Source organism: Somniosus microcephalus, unplaced genomic scaffold (assembly GCF_052327205.1).
Source record: "Somniosus microcephalus isolate GS21.2 unplaced genomic scaffold, FLI_Smic_1.0 unresolved_chr2, whole genome shotgun sequence".
Lineage (NCBI taxonomy): Eukaryota > Metazoa > Chordata > Chondrichthyes > Squaliformes > Somniosidae > Somniosus > Somniosus microcephalus.
This window is the reverse complement of record NW_028225180.1, coordinates 73,598,225-73,617,821: the sequence shown is the minus strand read 5'-3', so window position 1 is coordinate 73,617,821 and position 19,597 is coordinate 73,598,225. Positions and strand designations below refer to the sequence as shown.

Here is a 19,597-nt window from a genome sequence, read left to right as displayed (position 1 = left end):
AGGTGATCTTACTGAAACATAAAAGATTGAGGATGATTGACAGGGTGGATGCAGAGAGGATGTTTCCCCTAGTGGGGGTATCTAGAACTAGGGGGCATAGTTTCAGAATAAGGGGTCGCCCATTTAAGACGGAGATGAGGAGGAATTTCTTCTCCGAGGGTGGTGAATCTTTGGAATTCTCTACCCCAGAGGGCTGTGGAGGCTCAGTCATTGGGTATATTCAAAACAGAAGTCGATAGATTTCTGACTAGTAAGGGCATCAAGGGATATGGCGATAGGGTCGGTGAATGGAGTTGAGGCAGAAGGTCAGCCATGATCTCATTGAATGGTGGAGCAGGCTCGAGGGGCCGAATGGCTGACTCCTGCTCCTATTTCTTATGCTGGGCACGGACCAGAACTACTAGGTTACCTAACTGGGAACCAGTGATGGTCTATCTTGAATGAATCAGGGCCCAACCTGTGAACAGTCAACCAAACCAGCCCTAAACAGCCAGCATGTGAACTCGAATGGAACTGGGTTCGAAACCCGGCTTACAAGCAATGCAGGAGGTAAAGAAGAGTACAAAGATAGCGGTTTTAAAATGGTATGCATTCTATTTATTTACAGAGTCAGCAGCACGGCGAGGATTTAAAACAGATTACGTTGAGAACCACAGCAAATCAAACCAACATTTTGGGGGAGACGACCCTCCTTCATCTTCAAACTGACAGACGGTGAAAGAAACCGCAGGCTGCTCGACAGCTTCTGATGCTCCACGGCCGTCGCCTTTGAAGTCCCGCGATTGATGTCCATTCATTGGCAAACAATACTCTACGGGAGAGGTTCAGGAGGGCTGATCCGTTGCAGCCTGCTGGGGAGGGTAGGGATGCTCTGTTTTTTGCCACTGCCTGCGGCTGGGGAGTTATCGGATAAGCTGCTCCAAGGGCGCCAATAACACCCCAAGGTGCTGAGGGTGGGGGGGGGGGGGGGGAATGCAGGAGCCAATAACTGGGGCAACGGCTTGCTTGGAGCTTGAAGTAGGGTTTCACCACAAGTAAAACGGGGGGTAAAATTACACCAGTTTGCCTCTCCACGTACCGGCAGTTTTATTAAAAGTTGACTGAGGAAGTGTTGCTGGACAAGTGTTGCTAGTTACGGTGGCAGTGCAGGGTTGAAATGAGGACCCGTTTTTAAGGCACTTCCTTCATGGTGCAATCCTCCTTCTCCATGGGGGAGGGAGGTAAAGGAAGGAGGATGGGGGTAGCTGGGGTTGGAGGTTTTGGCTAAGGCAGGAACCGATAACTGGGGCGAGAGCAGCCGGTATGACACTGGATCGAGCTGGGGTGTCACACTTGAGAATTCCACAATTAAAAACACAATCCGTGTGCAGAGCAACAGTGCAGGTGTAATGCGCTGCAGCACAGATGCTGTGTCTGCGATTCCTCCTATGGGAGCTGATGGTTTCAACTGGATTGTAAAGGGGGTGAGGGGGGGGAAATGTCCAGGGCAGGTCAGACATTCCTGCACGCAGTACGTCCACCAGGGAGGGCAGATGGGAACCTCGGTTTAACGTCTCAACCGCAAGACGGCACCTCAGAGAGTGCAGCACTGAAATGTCGGCCTAGATTATGGGCTCAAGTCTCTGGAGTGGGGCTGGAACCCACGGCCTTCTGGAGGGGAGAGAGAGTGCGATACCGGCCGAGCCAAGCTTGGAGAGGAGCGCTTCGAATCTTCTCTTGTTCTCGTGTCCTGTGTCTTCACAGCCAGGGCCCGTGACGAGAATCAGCGATAACCGACCACATTGACAGTGCAGCGGCCCCCTTGCACTGCCCCATACACCACGGCCCCTCCTGGACATAACACCACACAGCAACTGCAGTTCCCTGATCCACAGAATAATGGGTAAGACACTCTTGTACAATACAGCCCCCTCATCATAACGAGCTCGCACTCGACCCACAAAGACAGCATTAGAGACGGTGCAGCTGGACTGAATTACGTACCACGTTCAGCTCAGGCCGAGGCAGCAGGTCCAGGCTTCGAAACTAAACAACAATTGGAACTTTTTGGCGCTCTTTTTAAAAAATGCTGCTGTCAGTTCTTCCGAGGGAGGGAGCAACCCCACCTTGTGCAACAATACACCGGGGTGAAAAGGCAGGACCCCAACCCTCGGCACCACCTGCAGCCCCCCCACCCCACCCACCCCCGGACCCCCTCACCGAATCAAGTGAACAGTCAGCCAGTAAATGACGACGGGCTGAAAGGCGGCGACAGCCAGGGTGACGTACATCCGCAACCGGTTCCTGGAGCTGTGGCTGGTAACTCCGTCCGAGGAGCAGGACAGGACCTTCATTCTCAAGGAGCGGACCTGTGGGGGTCGAAGCGGAAAGAGAAAGTGTGTGAGAGAGAGGTGGTGCTGGCAGCAGCCTTCGGAGAGAACGGTTACACGAGTGCGGAGAGTCAACCGGATCAGGCGTGCTGGAAGGGAGTGAGTGGGGAAAGGTGGGCAGGAATTGAGTGTGGCGGGGATAACGGTTCATCTCACATGGTTAGCAACCGTCAAAGTTCACTAGGCCTCAGCCCCTTAACAAACAGCGATAACGTTCCAGCCACATTACGGTGCCTGGAGGCCCTCGCGCTCAGGCCTCACTCCCCCTCCGACAGATCTTCGATACACTCGAAGGTGATCGCGAATTGAAAAGGGTTGGAAAAACGGAGACTGGTTGTCCAGCACTACTACGATGTTTGCCTGCACCTTCGTCATGGTTCCAATGGGTAATTTTGCGTTCCCCCCCCCCCACCGATTTAAAACAGAGACCGAGGCCCCAGGCTGGATGGCAGAGTGCGACGGGCCTCAAGTCTTTGCTTTCCTGCAGAGGCTCGGGCCAGTCCTCCTCCTCCCAGTCTCGATTGGTTGGCGGAGCGCCCACAGGCAGCGCGCGCCCCTGCCGCCACCGAAGGCCCGGCCTCCAAACTCCCCGCAGGACGTCACCCGAAGGTGGGAGCAACGAGGCGGGTCCACCCAAAGCCACCTGCTAAAGCTAGCCGCTCACCCAGGGGCGTGGACCCCTTGAAATCTTCTATTAACAATTATCACATTGGTAAAAGGAGAAATTTTGGAGGGCTACGGGGAAAGAGCAGGGGGGGAGCGGGACTAATTGGAGAGCTCGTTCAAAGAGCCGGCACAGGCACGATGGGCCGAATGGCCTCCTCCTGTGCTGTGAGATTCAATGTCTGGGTCTGTTCAAAGCTAATTGGTGAAGTTTGATTGCCATCATTAGTCAACGACTCCCATCATCCATGCATCATGCGACTACCAGAATGGTAGATGGACCCTGGTCTTTTTTCAATTCCGATCGGGCAGAAAGCTGGGGCAGGCAGGAGGGTGCGAGGGAGCCACTTACCAGGAAGAACATGATCGCGCAGGAGGTCCAGGCCAGTGCCACATAGTAGCCATCTCGCCCAAATAACAAGCCGCTTAGAATGGTGATTATTATCCTGCGAGAGAGATAAGGAGAGATTGCTGTTACTGCTCTATCACAGGGTACAGACAGACAGGAAATCCAGATCTATACCGAGTAACAGATAACCGAGAGTGATACAATCTGAACTCAAAAGCAGGAGGTTAGGTCCCTGCATCATCAGCACTGCCCTGGAAATGGAAAGGTCGAGTGTGAATTAGTGGCAATAAAAGGCTTGTATTTCTTCAGCGTTTTTCACCACCTCAGGACGTCCCAACATGCTTTACAACCAATGAAGTGCTTTCGAAGTGTAGTCACTGTTATAATGTAGGAAACGTGGTAGCCATTTTGCACATAGCAAGCTCCCACAAACAGCACGGAAATAAATCACAGAATCCGTTTTGGTGAGGGATAAATATTGACCAGGGAGAAGTCCCCTGCTCCTCTTCCAATCATGCCATGGGATCTTTTACATCCACCTGAGGGGGCAGAGGGGGCCTCAGTTTAACGTCTCATCCGAAAGACGGCACCTCTGATAGTGCAGCGCTCCCTCAACATTGCACTGAAATTGTCATAGGATTACATCGGATATACGGCACAGAATACAGGCCATTTGACCCAACTAGTTGATGCCGGTGTTTATGCTCCACTCAAGCCTCCTCCCGTCTTTCCTCATCTAACTACCAGCATAACCCTCTATTCCCTTCTCCATGTGCTTGTCCAGCCTCCCCTTAAATCCATCTATACTATTCACCTCAACCACTCCCTGTGGTAGCGAGTTCCACATTCTCACCACTCTCTGGGTAAAGAAGTTTGTCCTGAATTCCCTATTGGATTTCTTGGTGACTATCTTATATTGATGACCTCTAGTTCTGGTCTCCCCCACAAGTGGAAACATTCTCTCTGTATCCACTCTATCAAAACTGTTCATCATTTTTAAAGACCTCTATTAGGTCACCCCTCAGCCTTCTCTTTTCAAGAGAAAAGAGACCCAGCCTGTTCACCCTTTCCTGTTAGGTATACCCTCGCATTTCTAATCTCATCCTTGTAAATCTTCTCTGCACCCTCTCCAGTGCCTCTACAGCCTTTTTATATGGCGACCAGAACTGTACACAGTGCTCCAAGTGTGGTCTAACTGCCATTGCCACTTCATCTAGAGCCATCTTTTGTTTCTTAACTTGTCCCATGACCATCTCCTTTTGCTTTGCACCATCCCTTTTGTCTCTTAATCGCTCCTGCCTGCAATCCTATCTCAGACCTTCCCTTTTGGTCTTCGCTCCTTTCCCTGCCCCTACACTTGCTTAAAAACCCGTTGCATCTCCAACTTTTTCCAGTTCCGACGAAGGGTCAATGACCTGAAACGTTAACTCTGTTTCTCTCTCCACAGATGCTGCCTGGCCCGCTGAGTATTTCCAGCATCGTCTGTTTTTATTGCGGATTTCCAGCATCTGCAGTATTTTGCTTTTGTATGTGGTCTAACCAAGGTTCAATACAGGTTTATCATAACTTCCCTGCTTTTCAATTCTATCCCTCTAGAAATAAACCCTAGTGCTTGGTTTGCTTTTTTTATGCTTTTTTGAATCCGAGACTCAACATTAACGGAGCAAAGGAAGGCTTTTATTAACTCAAAGTAATACACAGTGGAGAAGTGTCTCTCATCCAGAGATCTGCTGTACTGCCTGAGACACGCTGGGGCCTGCTTAAGTAGGGGCCAGGTATGGGCGGAGCCTTACACACAATACAATACAGGTAAGGAAATGAAACTGAAACTAAAGCTAAAAGGCCATAAAAAAAAGCATAAAAATTTAGCGATTTGGGTCAGCCTTGGATTATGTGCTCAAGTCCCTGGAGTGGGACTTGAACCCATAACCTCCTGTCCTCGTAGAGCTCCAATCACTGCCGAGCACCCAGCGTAGGTGAGGATATCGTTGCCCTCAGTGATGCATTACTCACTGTTACCTATACTGCTGGCAACAGGATGCCACTGTACAGGAGTCGTCTAATAAGGAGAAAACAGCGAGCTCCCACGGGTGGGACTGAGCCTCAGAACCAGCTTCAACTCCTGCCCTGTGCCCAGTTAGCATCTCGCCGGGGTGCAACAGCTGGCTGCTGAACTTGTGCCCCTGCAGCACATCATAAAATCCTGCCTGGATTCCCGCTCCCGATCATGATCCAGTACAATCGTACAATTTACAGCAAGCCTTTGTTACCTCCAGACTTGACTATTGCAACGCACTCCTGGCTGGCCTCCCACATTCCATCCTACGTAAACTTGAGGTCATCCAAAGCTCGGCTGCCCCCGTGTCCTAACTCGCACCAAGTCCCGTTCGCCCATCACCCCCTGTGCTCGCTGACCTACATTGGCTTCCGGTTAAGCAGCGCCTCGATTTCAAAATTCTCATCCTGGTTTTCAAATCCCTCCATGGCCTCGCCCCTTCCCATCTCTGCAATCTCCTTCAGCAGCACAACCCACCGAGATATCTGCGCTCCTCTAATTCTGCCCTCTTGAGCATCCCCGATTATAATCGCTCCATTGGTGGCCGTGCCTTCTGTTGCCTGGGCCCTAAGCTCTGGAATTCCCTGCCTAAACCTCTCCACCTCACGACCTCTCTTTCCTTCTTTAAGATGCTCCTTAAAACCTACCTCTTTGACCAAGCTTTTGTCCTTATGTAGATCAGTGTCAAATTTTTTCGTCTTAAAATATTCCTGTGCAGCGCCTTGGACGTTTTACTACGTTAAAGGCGCTATACAAATACAAGTAGTTGCTGTTGTTACGAGCCCGCTGAGCCCATCGTGCCTGTGTCGGTGCCAGCTCTTTGTCTGGAGTTATCTACCCTAATGTCATTTCTCTGCTCTTACTCCATATGCTTTTAGATCCTTTATTAAAAATCCTTATCCAATTCCCTTTTAACTAAGGTTATTCCTCACCCACAGGCTGGCCCTTGGTGGCCTCACCCACAGAATGGGGGTCAGGTTCCACATGTTACACAGACGACGCCCAGCTCTACCTCTCCACCACACCGCTCCGTCCCTCCACTGCCTCAGCTGTTGGGACAGTGTTTTCCCTACATTAAGCTGTGCATGTCAGAACTCCGAAGTCATCGGCTTCTGCCTTGCCCCGTCCCCACCCCTTCAATGGACCCCGCCCTTTATCCATTCCCTGCCTTGCTCCCCCTCACCCCACGAATGGGCCTTGGTCTCTATCCACACCCTGACCCGCCCCATCCCCAGTGAATGGGCCTTGGTCTCTATCCACACCCTGACCCACCCCCCATCCCCAGTGAATGGGCCTTGTCCTCTATCCACACCCTGACCCACCCCCCATCCCCAGTGAATGGGCCTTGTCCTCTATCCACACCCTGACCCACCCCCCATCCCCAGTGAATGGGCCTTGTCCTCTATCCACACCCTGACCCACCCCCCCCCCCATCCCCAGTGAATGGGCCTTGTCCTCTATCCACACCCTGACCCCCCCCCATCCCCAGTGAATGGGCCTTGTCCTCTATCCACACCCTGACCCACACCCCATCCCCAGTGAATGGGCCTTGTCCTCCATCCACAGCCTGACCCGCCCCCCATCCCCAGTGAATGGGCCTTGTCCTCTATCCACACCCTGACCCACCCCCCATCCCCAGTGAATGGGCCTTGTCCTCTATCCACACCCTGACCCCCCCCCCCCCCCCCCAGTGAATGGGCCTTGTCCTCTAGCCACACCCTGACCCACCCCCCATCCCCAGTGAATGGGCCTTGTTCTCTATCCACACCCTGACCCACCCCCCATCCCCAGTGAATGGGCCTTGTCCTCTATCCACACCCTGACCCCCCCCTCCAGTGAATGGGCCTTGTCCTCTATCCACACCCTGACCCCCCCCTCCAGTGAATGGGCCCTGTCCTCTATCCACACCCTGACCCATCCCCAGTGAATGGGCCTTGTCCTCTATCCACACCCTGACCACCCCACCCCCATCCCCAGTGAATGGGCCTTGTCCTCTATCCACACCGTGACCCACCCCATCCCCAGTGAATGGGCCTTGTCCTCTATCCACACCCTGACCCACCCCCCCATCCCCAGTGAATGGGCCTTGTCCTCTATCCACACCCTGACCCACCCCCCATCCCCAGTGAATGGGCCTTGTCCTCCATCCACAGCCTGACCCGCCCCCCATCCCCAGTGAATGGGCCTTGTCCTCTATCCACACCCTGACCCCCGCCCATCCCCAGTGAATGGGCCTTGTCCTCCATCCACACCCTGACCCACACCCCATCCCCAGTGAATGGGCCTTGTCCTCTATCCACACCCTGACCCCCGCCCATCCCCAGTGAATGGGCCTTGTCCTCCATCCACAGCCTGACCCGCCCCCCATCCCCAGTGAATGGGCCTTGTCCTCTATCCACACCCTGACCCCCGCCCATCCCCAGTGAATGGGCCTTGTCCTCTATCCACACCCTGACCACCCCACCCCCAGTGAATGGGCCTTGTCCTCTATCCACACCGTGACCCACCCCATCCCCAGTGAATGGGCCTTGTCCTCTATCCACACCCTGACCCACCCCCCCACCCCCAGTGAATGGGCCTTGTCCTCTATCCACACCGTGACCCACCCCATCCCCAGTGAATGGGCCTTGTCCTCTATCCACACCCTGACCCACACCCCATCCCCAGTGAATGGGCCTTGTCCTCTATCCACACCCTGACCCCCGCCCATCCCCAGTGAATGGGCCTTGTCCTCCATCCACAGCCTGACCCGCCCCCCATCCCCAGTGAATGGGCCTTGTCCTCTATCCACACCCTGACCCACCCCCCATCCCCAGTGAATGAGCCTTGTCCTCTATCCACACCCTGACCCCCCCCCCCCCCAGTGAATGGGCCTTGTCCTCTATCCACACCCTGACCCACCCCCCATCCCCAGTGAATGGGCCTTGTTCTCTATCCACACCCTGACCCACCCCCCATCCCCAGTGAATGGGCCTTGTCCTCTATCCACACCCTGACCCCCCCCTCCAGTGAATGGGCCTTGTCCTCTATCCACACCCTGACCCACCCCCCATCCCCAGTGAATGGGCCCTGTCCTCTATCCACACCCTGACCCACCCCCCCATCCCCAGTGAATGGGCCTTGTCCTCTATCCACACCCTGACCCATCCCCAGTGAATGGGCCTTGTCCTCTATCCACACCCTGACCACCCCCCCCCCATCCCCAGTGAATGGGCCTTGTCCTCTATCCACACCCTGACCACCACCCCCCCATCCCCAGTGAATGGGCCTTGTCCTCTATCCACACCGTGACCCACCCCATCCCCAGTGAATGGGCCTTGTCCTCTATCCACACCGTGACCCACCCCATCCCCAGTGAATGGGCCTTGTCCTCTATCCACACCCTGACCCACCCCCCATCCCCAGTGAATGGGCCTTGTCCTCTATCCACAACCTGACCCCCCCCGCCCCCCATCCCCAGTGAATGGGCCTTGTCCTCTCCACACCCTGACCCCCCCCATCCCCAGTGAATGCGCCTTGTCCTCTATCCACACCCTGACCCCCCCCCCCCCCCATCCCCAGTGAATGGGCCTTGTCCTCTATCCACACCCTGACCCACCCCCCATCCCCAGTGAATGGGCCGTCCTCTATCCACACCGACCCCCAGTCTCCACCCCTCAGCCTGCGGTGTTTACACCAGTCACCTTTACTCTCTCCAACCATCGTTCACAAACCCTATTGCGCATCACGGAAATAGGCCCGGAACTAGCCTCCGCCCAGTGCATGACGCACAGCCGAGGGAGGTGGTTGCATCCCGCATGTTTGTGAAAACAGAGTGTGTCAAGGCTGCAGGCTAATCTGCAGCATCAGGTGATGGCAATAAATCACTCGAGGTTTGCTCTCACTTATTAGATTGCAGCGTTGTCACACAAACACACGCTGTCAGTGCCATCTGTTCACCGCCGGCTGTGGACTGGCAGGATGCCTGCAATCGGTCACCCCGATCACTCAGGCTGTCAAGCTGCCTCTGCCTGGGTACTGCCTCCCCCCTCCCTCCCCTTCCAGGTGCTGGGGTTTGAATCCATGCTGGCTGACAGCTTCCAGTGCAGGGGAGCAAAGGGTGAAAAGAGTGGTCGCTGCTGGATACTGATCGGGAGCAGAAGCCCTGGCTGATGCCCGGACTCGAGGCCGTCAGACTAATTCTAACATCTCAACTGCTGCCCCCGACGGAGATTAGCACGGACCAGGGATGGGACCGGAGGCGCTTCTGGCCTGTGTATCTCTGAACACCTTCTGTAGTGGCTCAGCAAGCTGAGCTGTCGTCAGGGCAATTAGGGATGGGTAGTCAACACAGTGCTGCCCACAGCCCAAGGATAAATAAAAACAGAATTACTGCTCGGTCTAAACGCTTGCACTTCGAGCTTCCGTTGTCTAAACTGCGGGACTGGTGACTCCGTGCCCGGGGGCGATCGCACGAGGGTCATTTTCACCACCCGTGTGTTGGCCGCTGCAGTATCCAGGCAGCAGGAGCATGGGCCTGGGCCTGGGCCTTCACCATTAAAGGCGCACTCTCCAAATACTGTCAGATAGGAACACCGCTCCCCTCCTGAAGATCAGGGGCCACTTCCGCTTTAAGGACGACAGCTCTGAGCTAGCAGAGGGGCTGTGAGCCCGAGAGCAGACCCTGACTGCATCCCTCGGAGGTATCGGGAGGCAACACCCCTCGCCCATTCTGTTGGTGCTTACCTCTGCTCTGCACCCTGTCCTGTTATCCCCCGCACCGCTGCCCCCCGCGCCGCCGTCCCCCGCGCCGAGACCCCCCGCACCGTCGTACCCCGCGCCGCGCCGCCGGCCGCCGCACCGAGACCCCCCGCGCCGTCGTACCCCGCACCGAGACCCCCCGCGCCGTCGTACCCCGCACCGAGACCCCCTGCGCCGTCGTACCCCGCACCGAGACCCCCTGCGCCGTCGTACCCCGCACCGAGACCCCCCGCGCCGTCGTACCCCGCACCGAGACCCCCCGCGCCGTCGTACCCCGCACCGAGACCCCCCGCGCCGTCGTACCCCGCACCGAGACCCCCCGCGCCGTCGTACCCCGCACCGAGACCCCCCGCGCCGTCGTACCCCGCACCGAGACCCCCCGCGCCGTCGTACCCCGCACCGAGACCCCCCGCGCCGTCGTACCCCGCACAGAGACCCCCCGCGCCGTCGTACCCCGTACCGAGACCCCCCGCGCCGTTGTACCCCGCACCGGAGACACCCCGCGCCGCCGTACCCCGCACCGGAGACACCCCCGTACCGTCGTACCCCGCACCGAGACCCCCCCGCACCGTCGTACCCCGCACCGAGACCCCCCGCACCGAGACCCCCCGCACCATCGTACCCCGCACCGTCGTATCCCGCACCGAGACCCCCCCACACCGTCGTACCCCGCACCGAGACCCCCCGCACCGTCGTACCCCACACCGAGACCCCCCGCACCGCCGTACCCCACACCGAGACCCCTTGCACCGTTGTACCCCACACCGAGACCCCCCCCACACCGTCGTACCCCACAGAGACTCCGTTCCGCAGTGCCGTTATATCCCACATTATTGCATCCTGTCCTCTGACATTATACCCCTTGCCCACCCAGTCATTCCCTCCATTACACCCATCCGGCACGACACCCTATTCTATGTGCAGCAGTTAACAGAGAGTGAAGCAGACCCTTTCATGATCTCACTGATACTTACCCCACATACTTATATCCACTGTAGGCAATAAGGTCAAAGGTAGTGAGGTCAGTGTGCACCGATATCAGGTAGAGTGCGAGGACGAGGGCCAGAACCTCAATAATGACCCACACTAGAGCAGTACTGGCACACATTCCCAGCACCTCGGGAGAGAACCTGAAACACAAATCGTCAGGCCACATCAACAGCCAGCTCCAGATAAGCACACCTCTACATGATATAGCATTTACTCCCATTGTATACAATCCCAATGGACCAAACCCCTTCCCATTCACTCCCATTGTACACAATCCCAATGGACCCAAACCCCTTCCCATTCACTCCCATTTTACACAATCCCAATGGACCCAAACCCCTTCCCATTCACTCCCGTTTTACACAATCCCAATGGACCCAAACCCCTTCACTCCCATTGTACACAATCCCAATGGTCCAAACCCCTTCCCATTCCCTCCATTGCACACAATCCCAATGGACCAAACCCCTTCCCATTCACTGCCATTGAACAGAGGCAGAATACACTGGCAGAGAAGGACATTAAAGCGGTCGGTTGAGATGGGAGCAGCAGATAATTGAATGCGTTTCTGGAGGGATATGGTGAGAAGATGAGCTTATCTGTGTAATAGAGACAGTCTTGTTGGGTTGAAAGAGCTTTTCCAGCTGCTAGCACTCCGGATGTAGCCGAGTTATAAATCACGTCTTCAAGTTCATAAATCTCATGGCAATCCTTAAAGTAAAGTCAGTACTTTACAAAGGGCTGCAGTTAGCGCTAACACTCCCCCCTGCTGGGACAGCGCAACAATACCAGCCCCCCCCCCCCCCCGTGTGCCGGGACAGCGCAACACCCGCCCCCCCGTGTGCCGGGACAGCGCAACACCAGCCCCCGTGTGCCGGGACAGCGCAACACCAGCCCCCGTGTGCCGGAACAGCGCAACACCAGCCCCCGTGTGCCGGAACAGCGCAACACCAGCCCCCGTCTGCCGGAACAGCGCAACACCAGCCCCCGTGTGCACAACACCCCCCTCTGCTGGAACAGTGTAATACTAACCTCTGCTGGATGCCCAGTGCCACCCCAGTCAATAGGATGTACGTAATGAAAGCCATGGCTGAAACAGAAAACCAAAGACGGCAGTCAGCTCCTGCTCTGGAACCACATGTGCACATCATTTCCTCAATCACTCCGGGTGGCAGGGCGACATAGAGCTGGACCATGTCAGACTGCGCTCGATGCACCTCACTGCTCACCGTGAAGTGCAAGTCTGGCCCACTGCCCCGGGGGAGAGGGGGCTAAAGACAGAAGAATGCTCCCCTACCCAGGGAGCTGCTGCTCACACATTGTGGCAGCTGATTACAGGGTGGAATTGGCCGTCTATGAGCTGGTGGGTGAGAAAACAACACATTTCATGAACTAAGTTAAACGATATGATGCTAAATGTGACACCACAGGACTGCTCGTCGAGTAAGACAAGTTCTGCTTCTACTGATTTGCAGCTACAGCTGCCAGTGTGCTTTACAGCACTGCGACTCTGCTACTGATAATCTAGCGGTATGGGGTTTAGCGATACTTGTGACTGATCAGAAATCGGTTCTACAGTCTGCGAACTTTATATACGACATACAAGTGAACTGCCCTTTGCATTATCCAGTCAGTTGATGAATGTACTTTTGTATATAAAAAGATGACGGCGCAGTTGGGATCCACACTTCGGACACTCGCTTCACAGAGCTGACTAGTAGCCAGAACCTGCAACTACATTGTGACAGTTGACATAGGAAAATTGAATGTGAAATGTTGACAGAAAAACGTGACTAAAATCTGTGACAACGGGAAGTAAGTGTGTGTTCAGGATGTGCGCACCTAATGCAAGATGTTTTAATACTATATAGATTTTTTATATATAGAGACCAATTATACACTGCATATCGACCACTTTGACGTGTTTACTGTGAACAGAATGCAGATCTAACCCTTCAAATGGACAAGGCTAGTGACTGGATTACTAGTTACAGAAAACACAAGAAGTGTGGAAACACCGAGGAAGGAAAAAGCTTTATAGCTACATAAAACTTAAGTTATTTGTGCATGCGCAGAAAACGTGTTCATTAATTAAAACTTCCTGCAGATTTTGTATAGACAGGATTTTTGCTTTGTTCTGAAGGTACTCAATTAAAAAGGTAATGGTGCTCGGAATTATGTACGACTGCATTTGTGACCAGCACCTATTCTGAGGCGGTCAGGCTGAAGCCAGCCCGGTGCCGTTTTACCCGGTTTGAAAAGCCCGGTGAAGCTTGGAACTCCGGTAACGCAGCCTGCACGGTGGAGTGAGGGGCAACTGACAGCTCCGTGTCCAGGCAGAGATATACTTGGCTATTTCTCTACCTGTCGTTCAGGGTTCCTCAAGACACCTAAAGACTATGCGATGATTAGACAAACTCAAATATAAGCTACATTGTGGGCGCAGGTCCACGTCCAGCAGTACTTTAGTCGATGAATTGTTAGGTCTTTTGTTATTTTTGTATTTGAGGTGGTGTGGTACAGGCTCTGTAATCGAGTGACATCTGCTCCATTCAGTATTGCTTCACCTTTACGTTTAATAAATCTGACACTACCACAGGGAGTGGTTGAGGCAAATAGCATAGATGCATTTAAAGGGAAGCTAGATAAGTACGAGAAAGGTATAGAAGGATATGTTGACATGGTGAGGCGAAGCCCGACATCAGTAATTGGGAAAATGCCAGAATCTATTATTAGGGACGTGGCAACGGGGCACTCAGAAAATAATAGGATTGGGCAGAGTCAACATGGATTTATGATATGATAGAATTCTTCATTAAGATGGAGAGTGAAGTAGTTGACTCAGAGACTAGGGTCCTAAATTTAAATAAAGGAAACTACGATGGTATGAGGCGCGAGTTGGCTAGGATGGATTGGGGAAACGTTACTTAAAGGGTTGACGGTGGATAGGCAATGGCAAACATTTAAAGATCGCATGGATGAACTACAGAATTTGTTCATCCCTGTTTGGCATAAAATTAAAACAAAAAAGGTGACTCAACCGTAGCTAAGGGAAATTAGGGATAGCATAAGATCAAAGGAGAGGACATATAAATTGGACAGAAAAAGCAGCAAACGTGAGGATTGGGAGCAGTTTAGGATTCAGCAAAGGAGGACAAAGTGATTAATTAAGAGGGGGGAAATAGAGTACGAGAGTAAGCTTGCAGGGAACATAAAAACTGACTGTAAAAGCTTCTATAGATATGTGAAGAGAAAAAGATTGGTGAAGTCAAGCGTAGGTCCCTTGCAGTCAGAATCAGGGGAATTTATAATGGGGAACAAAGAAATGGCAGACCAATTAAATACATACTTTGGTTCTGTCTTCACAAAGGAGGACACAAATAACCTCCCAGAGATGTCAGGGAACATAGGGTCTAATGAGCGGGAGGAACTGAATGAAATCAGTATTTGTAGGGAAATGGTGTTAGGGAAATTAACGGGATTGAAAGCCAATAAATCCCCAGGGCCTGATAATCTACATCCTAGGGTACTTAAGGAAGTGGCCCTAGAAATAGTAGATGCATTGCTGGTCATCTTCCAAAATTCGATAGACTCTGGAACAGTTCCCATGGATTGGAGGGTAGCTAATGTAACCCCACTATTCAAAAAAGGTGGTAGAGAGAAAACAGGGAATTATAGACCGGTAAGCCTGACATCAGTAGTGGGGAAAATGCTAGAGTCCATTATAAAAGACTAGCTGGGGGGGCCCGGCGTTGCCTAGGCTTTTTTGTAAAGCGGCAGTTTACAGGGCCGCGCGGTTGACGGCCGGCCGCTGCCCCGCTCTGTGTCTCGGGCCGAGCGGTTGTCAGGCCCGGCCCGAGTGAGCCCAACTCACCTCCCGCTCCGGCGGGCCGGGAGCGGGATACTGTGCCGGAGCCACAATGTGGGGGTTTGTTGTGCTGGTGCTGTCGGTATTAAAAAAATGGCGGCGACATTTCGGGAGGCTGCAGGATTAGGCCCGCCCACAGACGGAATGAAACGCTCCCCGTGACGCACCGATTGGTCAACCATCAGGTCATTAAACTGTAGGATTGGTCAACCATCACGTCACTCAACGTTAATGAGCGGTAGGATTGGTGAACCGCTAATGAGCGGATTTTTGAACGTTTTTTGTATACTGTCCGAACAATTTTTGTCTGACCAAAAAGTAAATACGCCTATGACACTCCCCTGATCAGCTTTCTTTTGATATAACATGTGTAGGTACGCTCTATAACTTGAGTGTATAGCGGACAGGCAGACATACATAGAGAGAGAGACGGACAGACACCACTATCCTTTTATATATAAAAAAATGTAATAGTAGAGCACTTGGAAAACAGTGACAGGGTCAGACAAAGTCAACATGGATTTACAAAAGGTAAATCGTGCTTGACTAATCTACTGGAATTTTTTGAGGATGTAACTGGTAAAATAGATAAGGGAGAACCAGTGGATGTGGTGTATTTGGACTTTCAGAAGGCTTTCGATAAGGTCCCGCATAAGAGATTAGCGTGTAAAGTTAAAGCACGTGGGATTGGGGATAAGGTACTGACTTGGATAGAGAACTGGTTGGCAGACAGGAAACAAAAAGAGTTGGAATAAACTGGTCTTTTTCCGAGTGGCAGGCAGTGACTAGTGGGGTACCGCAGGGATCGGTGCTAGGACCCCAGTTATTCACAATATATATTAATGATCTAGACGAGGGAACTAGATGTAGTATCTCCAAGTTTGCAGATGACACAAAGCTGGGTGGGCATGTGTGCTGTGAGGAGGATGCCGAGAAACTCCAGTATGATTTGGACAGGTTGGGTGATTATACTGCATCTGCCATGCATCTGCCCAATGTGGATAAATGCGAGGTTATCCACTTTGGTGGCAAAAACAGGAAGGCAGATTATTATCTGAACGGCAATAGATTGGGAGAAGGGGAAGTGCAACGAGACCTGGGTGTACTTGTGCACCAGTCGCTGAAGGTAAGCATGCAAGTGCAGCAGGCAGTTAAGAAGGCAAATGGTATGTTGGCCTTCATAGCGAGAGGATTAGAGTACAGGAGCAAGGATGTCTTGCTGCAGTTGTACAGGGCCTTGGTGAGACCACACCTCGAGTATTGTGTGCAGTTTTGGTCACCTTATCGGAGGAAGGATGTTCTTGCCATGGAGGGAGTGCAGTGAAGATTCACCAGCCTGATACCTGGGATGGCAGGAATGACGTATGAGGAGAGATTGGGTTGATTGGGCTTATATTCGCTGGAGTTTAGAGGAATGAGAGGGGATCTCATTGAAATTTATAAAATTCTAACAGGACTAGATGCAGGAAGTATGATCCTGATGGCAGGGAGTCACAGTCTAAAGATAAAGGGTAAGCTATTTAGGACAGAGATGAAGAGGAATTTCTTCACCCAGAGAGTGGTGAACCTGTGGAATTCTCTACTGCAAAAGGCAGTTGAGGCCAATTCATTAAATGTATTCAAGAAGAGTTAGATATATTTCTTAAGGCTAAAGGAATCAAGGGATATGGGGAGAAAGCAGGGACAGCATACTGAATTTGGATCAGCCATGATCTCATTAAATGGCGGAGCAGGCTTGAGGGGCCGAATGGCCTACTCCTGCTCCTATCTTCTATGTTTCTATGTACTGCTCAATGAGCGCTCGTTATCCAACACACTGGTGTCAGCCGTGGCTCAGTCGGTAACACACTCGCTTCGGAGTCAGAAAGTCGTGGGTTCGCGTCCCACGCCAGAGGCATGAGCCCGTAATCCAGGCCGACACTCCCCGTGCCAGTACTGAGGGAGTGCTGCGCTGCGCTGTTGGAGGTGCCGTCTTTCAGATGAGGCCCCGTCTGCCCTCTCCGGTGGAAGTAAAAGATCCCATGGCCACTATTGGAAGAGCAGGCGTGCTCTCCCCGATGTCCTGGGAGCTTGCTGTGCGCAGACTGGCAGCCACGTTTCCTACATTACAACAGTGACTAGACTTCAAAAAGTACTTCATTGGCTGTGAAGTGCTTTGGGAAGTCCTGGGGGTGTGAAAGGCGCTGTATTAAATAAATCCTCAGCAACACCACATTACGCACTCACTTGGAATGTACAGGTCTGGAGCATTGGCGTGAAAATCCTCTCGCGGGGTCAAGCGCGAGTCGGCGCGGTACCCGAGCTCCCAGTTCTAAGACGAGACAGAAAAATTTGAGTTAGAGTCTGAGCCCTAGAGTTTCCGATTCACGCATTGTGGAGACGTTCTAGTCCTTTACTGTAATTTGTTGCTTTGCCTGGGGACCTCCAAGGAGCCCAGTATCTGGCTGCCGGGAGACTAGCAGGAGCACCCAGGAGTGGGAGCCTGCCCCTCTGCAGGAGGGGCAGCGTCTTCAGCTCCGTGTGGATCAGAACCCACCCCCAGGTGAGAGCTGATGTAGTAAATATTTACATTCTGCCCAGCCCGCGTTGCACATGGCCAGGAAGTCTCTCTCTCTCTTTGTTTACCGTGCTAAACATACAAGCTCAGTTTATTAACCCCAAGCAGGCTTCAGAAACAAGCATCAAGCCTTCCCAGGCCCGGGGTGCTGTAACTGAGTGGGACAGAGGATCTGCTTGGCACTGAAGCATGAAGAACACACTGTAAAGACTGTTCTATTCTTATCGACGATCCTACTTCATTATGCAAGAACTACCCTGGCAGCAGAATTGCTTGGCCAGCTTGGCGCTCTCTCCTCTGGGTCAGAGGTCGTGGGTTCGAGCCCCACTCCAGAGACTTGAGCGATCCTGCAGTGCCGCACTGAGGGTGTGCTGCGCTGTCGGACGTGCCGTCTTTCAGATGACGCTCCGTCTGCCCGCTCAGGTGGATGCAAAAGATAACCATGTCCCTGGTCATTTATCTTATTGCTGTTTGTGTGCCTTACTGCGTGTGGGGTCTAACTGGCTGCTGCGTTTGCCTTCTGTGAAGCACTTTGGGACGACCTAGGGTCGTAAAAAGGTGCCAAATAGAAAGAACGAACTTGCATTTATATAGCACCTTTCTTGACCCCGGGACATCCCAAAGTGCTTCACAGCCAATCAAGTACTATTGAAGTGTTGGTAATACAGGAAACTTCGCGATATCCGGCACCGACGGGACCGAGCTGCTGCCGATCTATCAAAACTTCCGGATAGACCAGCGCTAATGTTGAAGGATACGGAGGTTTTCATCTCCGTATCCGACAACAAACACTGTTGCTTAGCAACAGCTTGTAAACACTCGGCCTGTACCTTGGAAGCGTCTCTGAAGCTGTTGCTAAGCTACAGAGACGCTTTCCAGAGCCTGACTGTTAAAAAAAAAAATGCTAGAAGAAAAAAAACCTAACCAAAACAGCTGCCGATTTCTGCCGTTAGATTGAGGTTTCCGGACATACAACCTCCGGATAAACCAAAGTTTCCTGTATAGGGAAACACTCCCTCAGTACTGCACTGGGAGTGTCAGCCTAGATTATGGGCTCAAGCCTCTGGAGTGGGGCTTGAACCCACGACCTTCTGACTCAGTGATGCTGACCGAGCCACGGCTGACTCTTAAATGCAATGTAACTAAAGGCTGAAGTTTAAAGTGTCTCTCAGAGGCAAAGATGGAAGTTTTTTTCTACCAGTGTCAGCAGACGACAGACACCCCCACCCCCTTCGAACTGTACCCCAACAAGATGCTTTCACCTGAGCCTCAGAGAACCAGTCCTACTGCCCCGTGGCATTGCCATCCTGCTGTCTCTCAGCGACACAAGACAATTTAGTGCCAAGCTGCGCTGTGGGCCCATGCCCACTTGGACTGGCATTGAGACAGCCAGCTGGATTTTGCTTTGGCACCTTGCAGCCAGCAGAGGGACCCCAGCCCACCCATCGGTCTGGGCTGGGTTCAAGCTGGGATCCAGGAGATCGGCGTTCTGGGCTCCATTATATATTTCCTGCGTAAAGCTCCAGCGAGGCTCAGTACCTGGTGGGTGTACGGGAACAAGAGCAGTGCCAGCTTCTTGGTGACGTATCGGGTGTCGACCGTGAAGAAATACTTCAGCTTGTTGACGGACACAAACCTGTTCAGCTGTCAGAAGGAAAAAAGGAGCACGCGGTTAGTCTGGCCCGAGTTTGTGAGGGTCCCTCGGTTAATATACCAGCAGATCCCCCATGACATTGCTGATAGTGAGCCAGGGATGTGGTGCCAAGTGGTGCTACCAGGGACACTGACTGATCGGTGACTCCAGACCTACACCGCGTGGTGACACTCCACGCCCTCTAAAGTGGCGCAGGAAGCCATTCTGTTGTGCAAACAACAGATGAAAACCAGCGAGGGAACAATGAAGAGTCATATTACCATAGAATGGTACAGCACCGAAGGAGGCAATTCGGCCCATCGTGCCTGATCTTTGAAAGAGCTCTCCAATTAGTCCCACTCCCCCCTGCTC

The 19,597-nt window shown here is 52.9% G+C and overlaps 1 protein-coding gene across 2 annotated transcripts in view; it reads right to left on the bottom strand.

Annotated features, from left to right (window-relative positions):
- Window positions 1-570: 570 nt before the first annotated feature.
- The window catches only part of yif1a (Yip1 interacting factor homolog A (S. cerevisiae)), a 31,311-nt gene continuing 12,284 nt past the window's right edge, over window positions 571-19,597 (bottom strand). For both annotated transcript variants that reach the window (XM_085976064.1, XM_085976065.1), the window contains exons 3-8: window positions 19,132-19,236; window positions 17,262-17,346; window positions 12,200-12,257; window positions 11,152-11,307; window positions 3,385-3,478; window positions 571-2,348 (exon numbers count right to left, since the gene is read on the bottom strand). In XM_085976064.1, coding sequence (XP_085832190.1) covers window positions 2,196-2,348; window positions 3,385-3,478; window positions 11,152-11,307; window positions 12,200-12,257; window positions 17,262-17,346; window positions 19,132-19,236 — 651 coding nt within the window. In that variant the 3' untranslated portion in view covers window positions 571-2,195. The remainder of the gene's footprint in view (window positions 2,349-3,384; window positions 3,479-11,151; window positions 11,308-12,199; window positions 12,258-17,261; window positions 17,347-19,131; window positions 19,237-19,597) is intronic.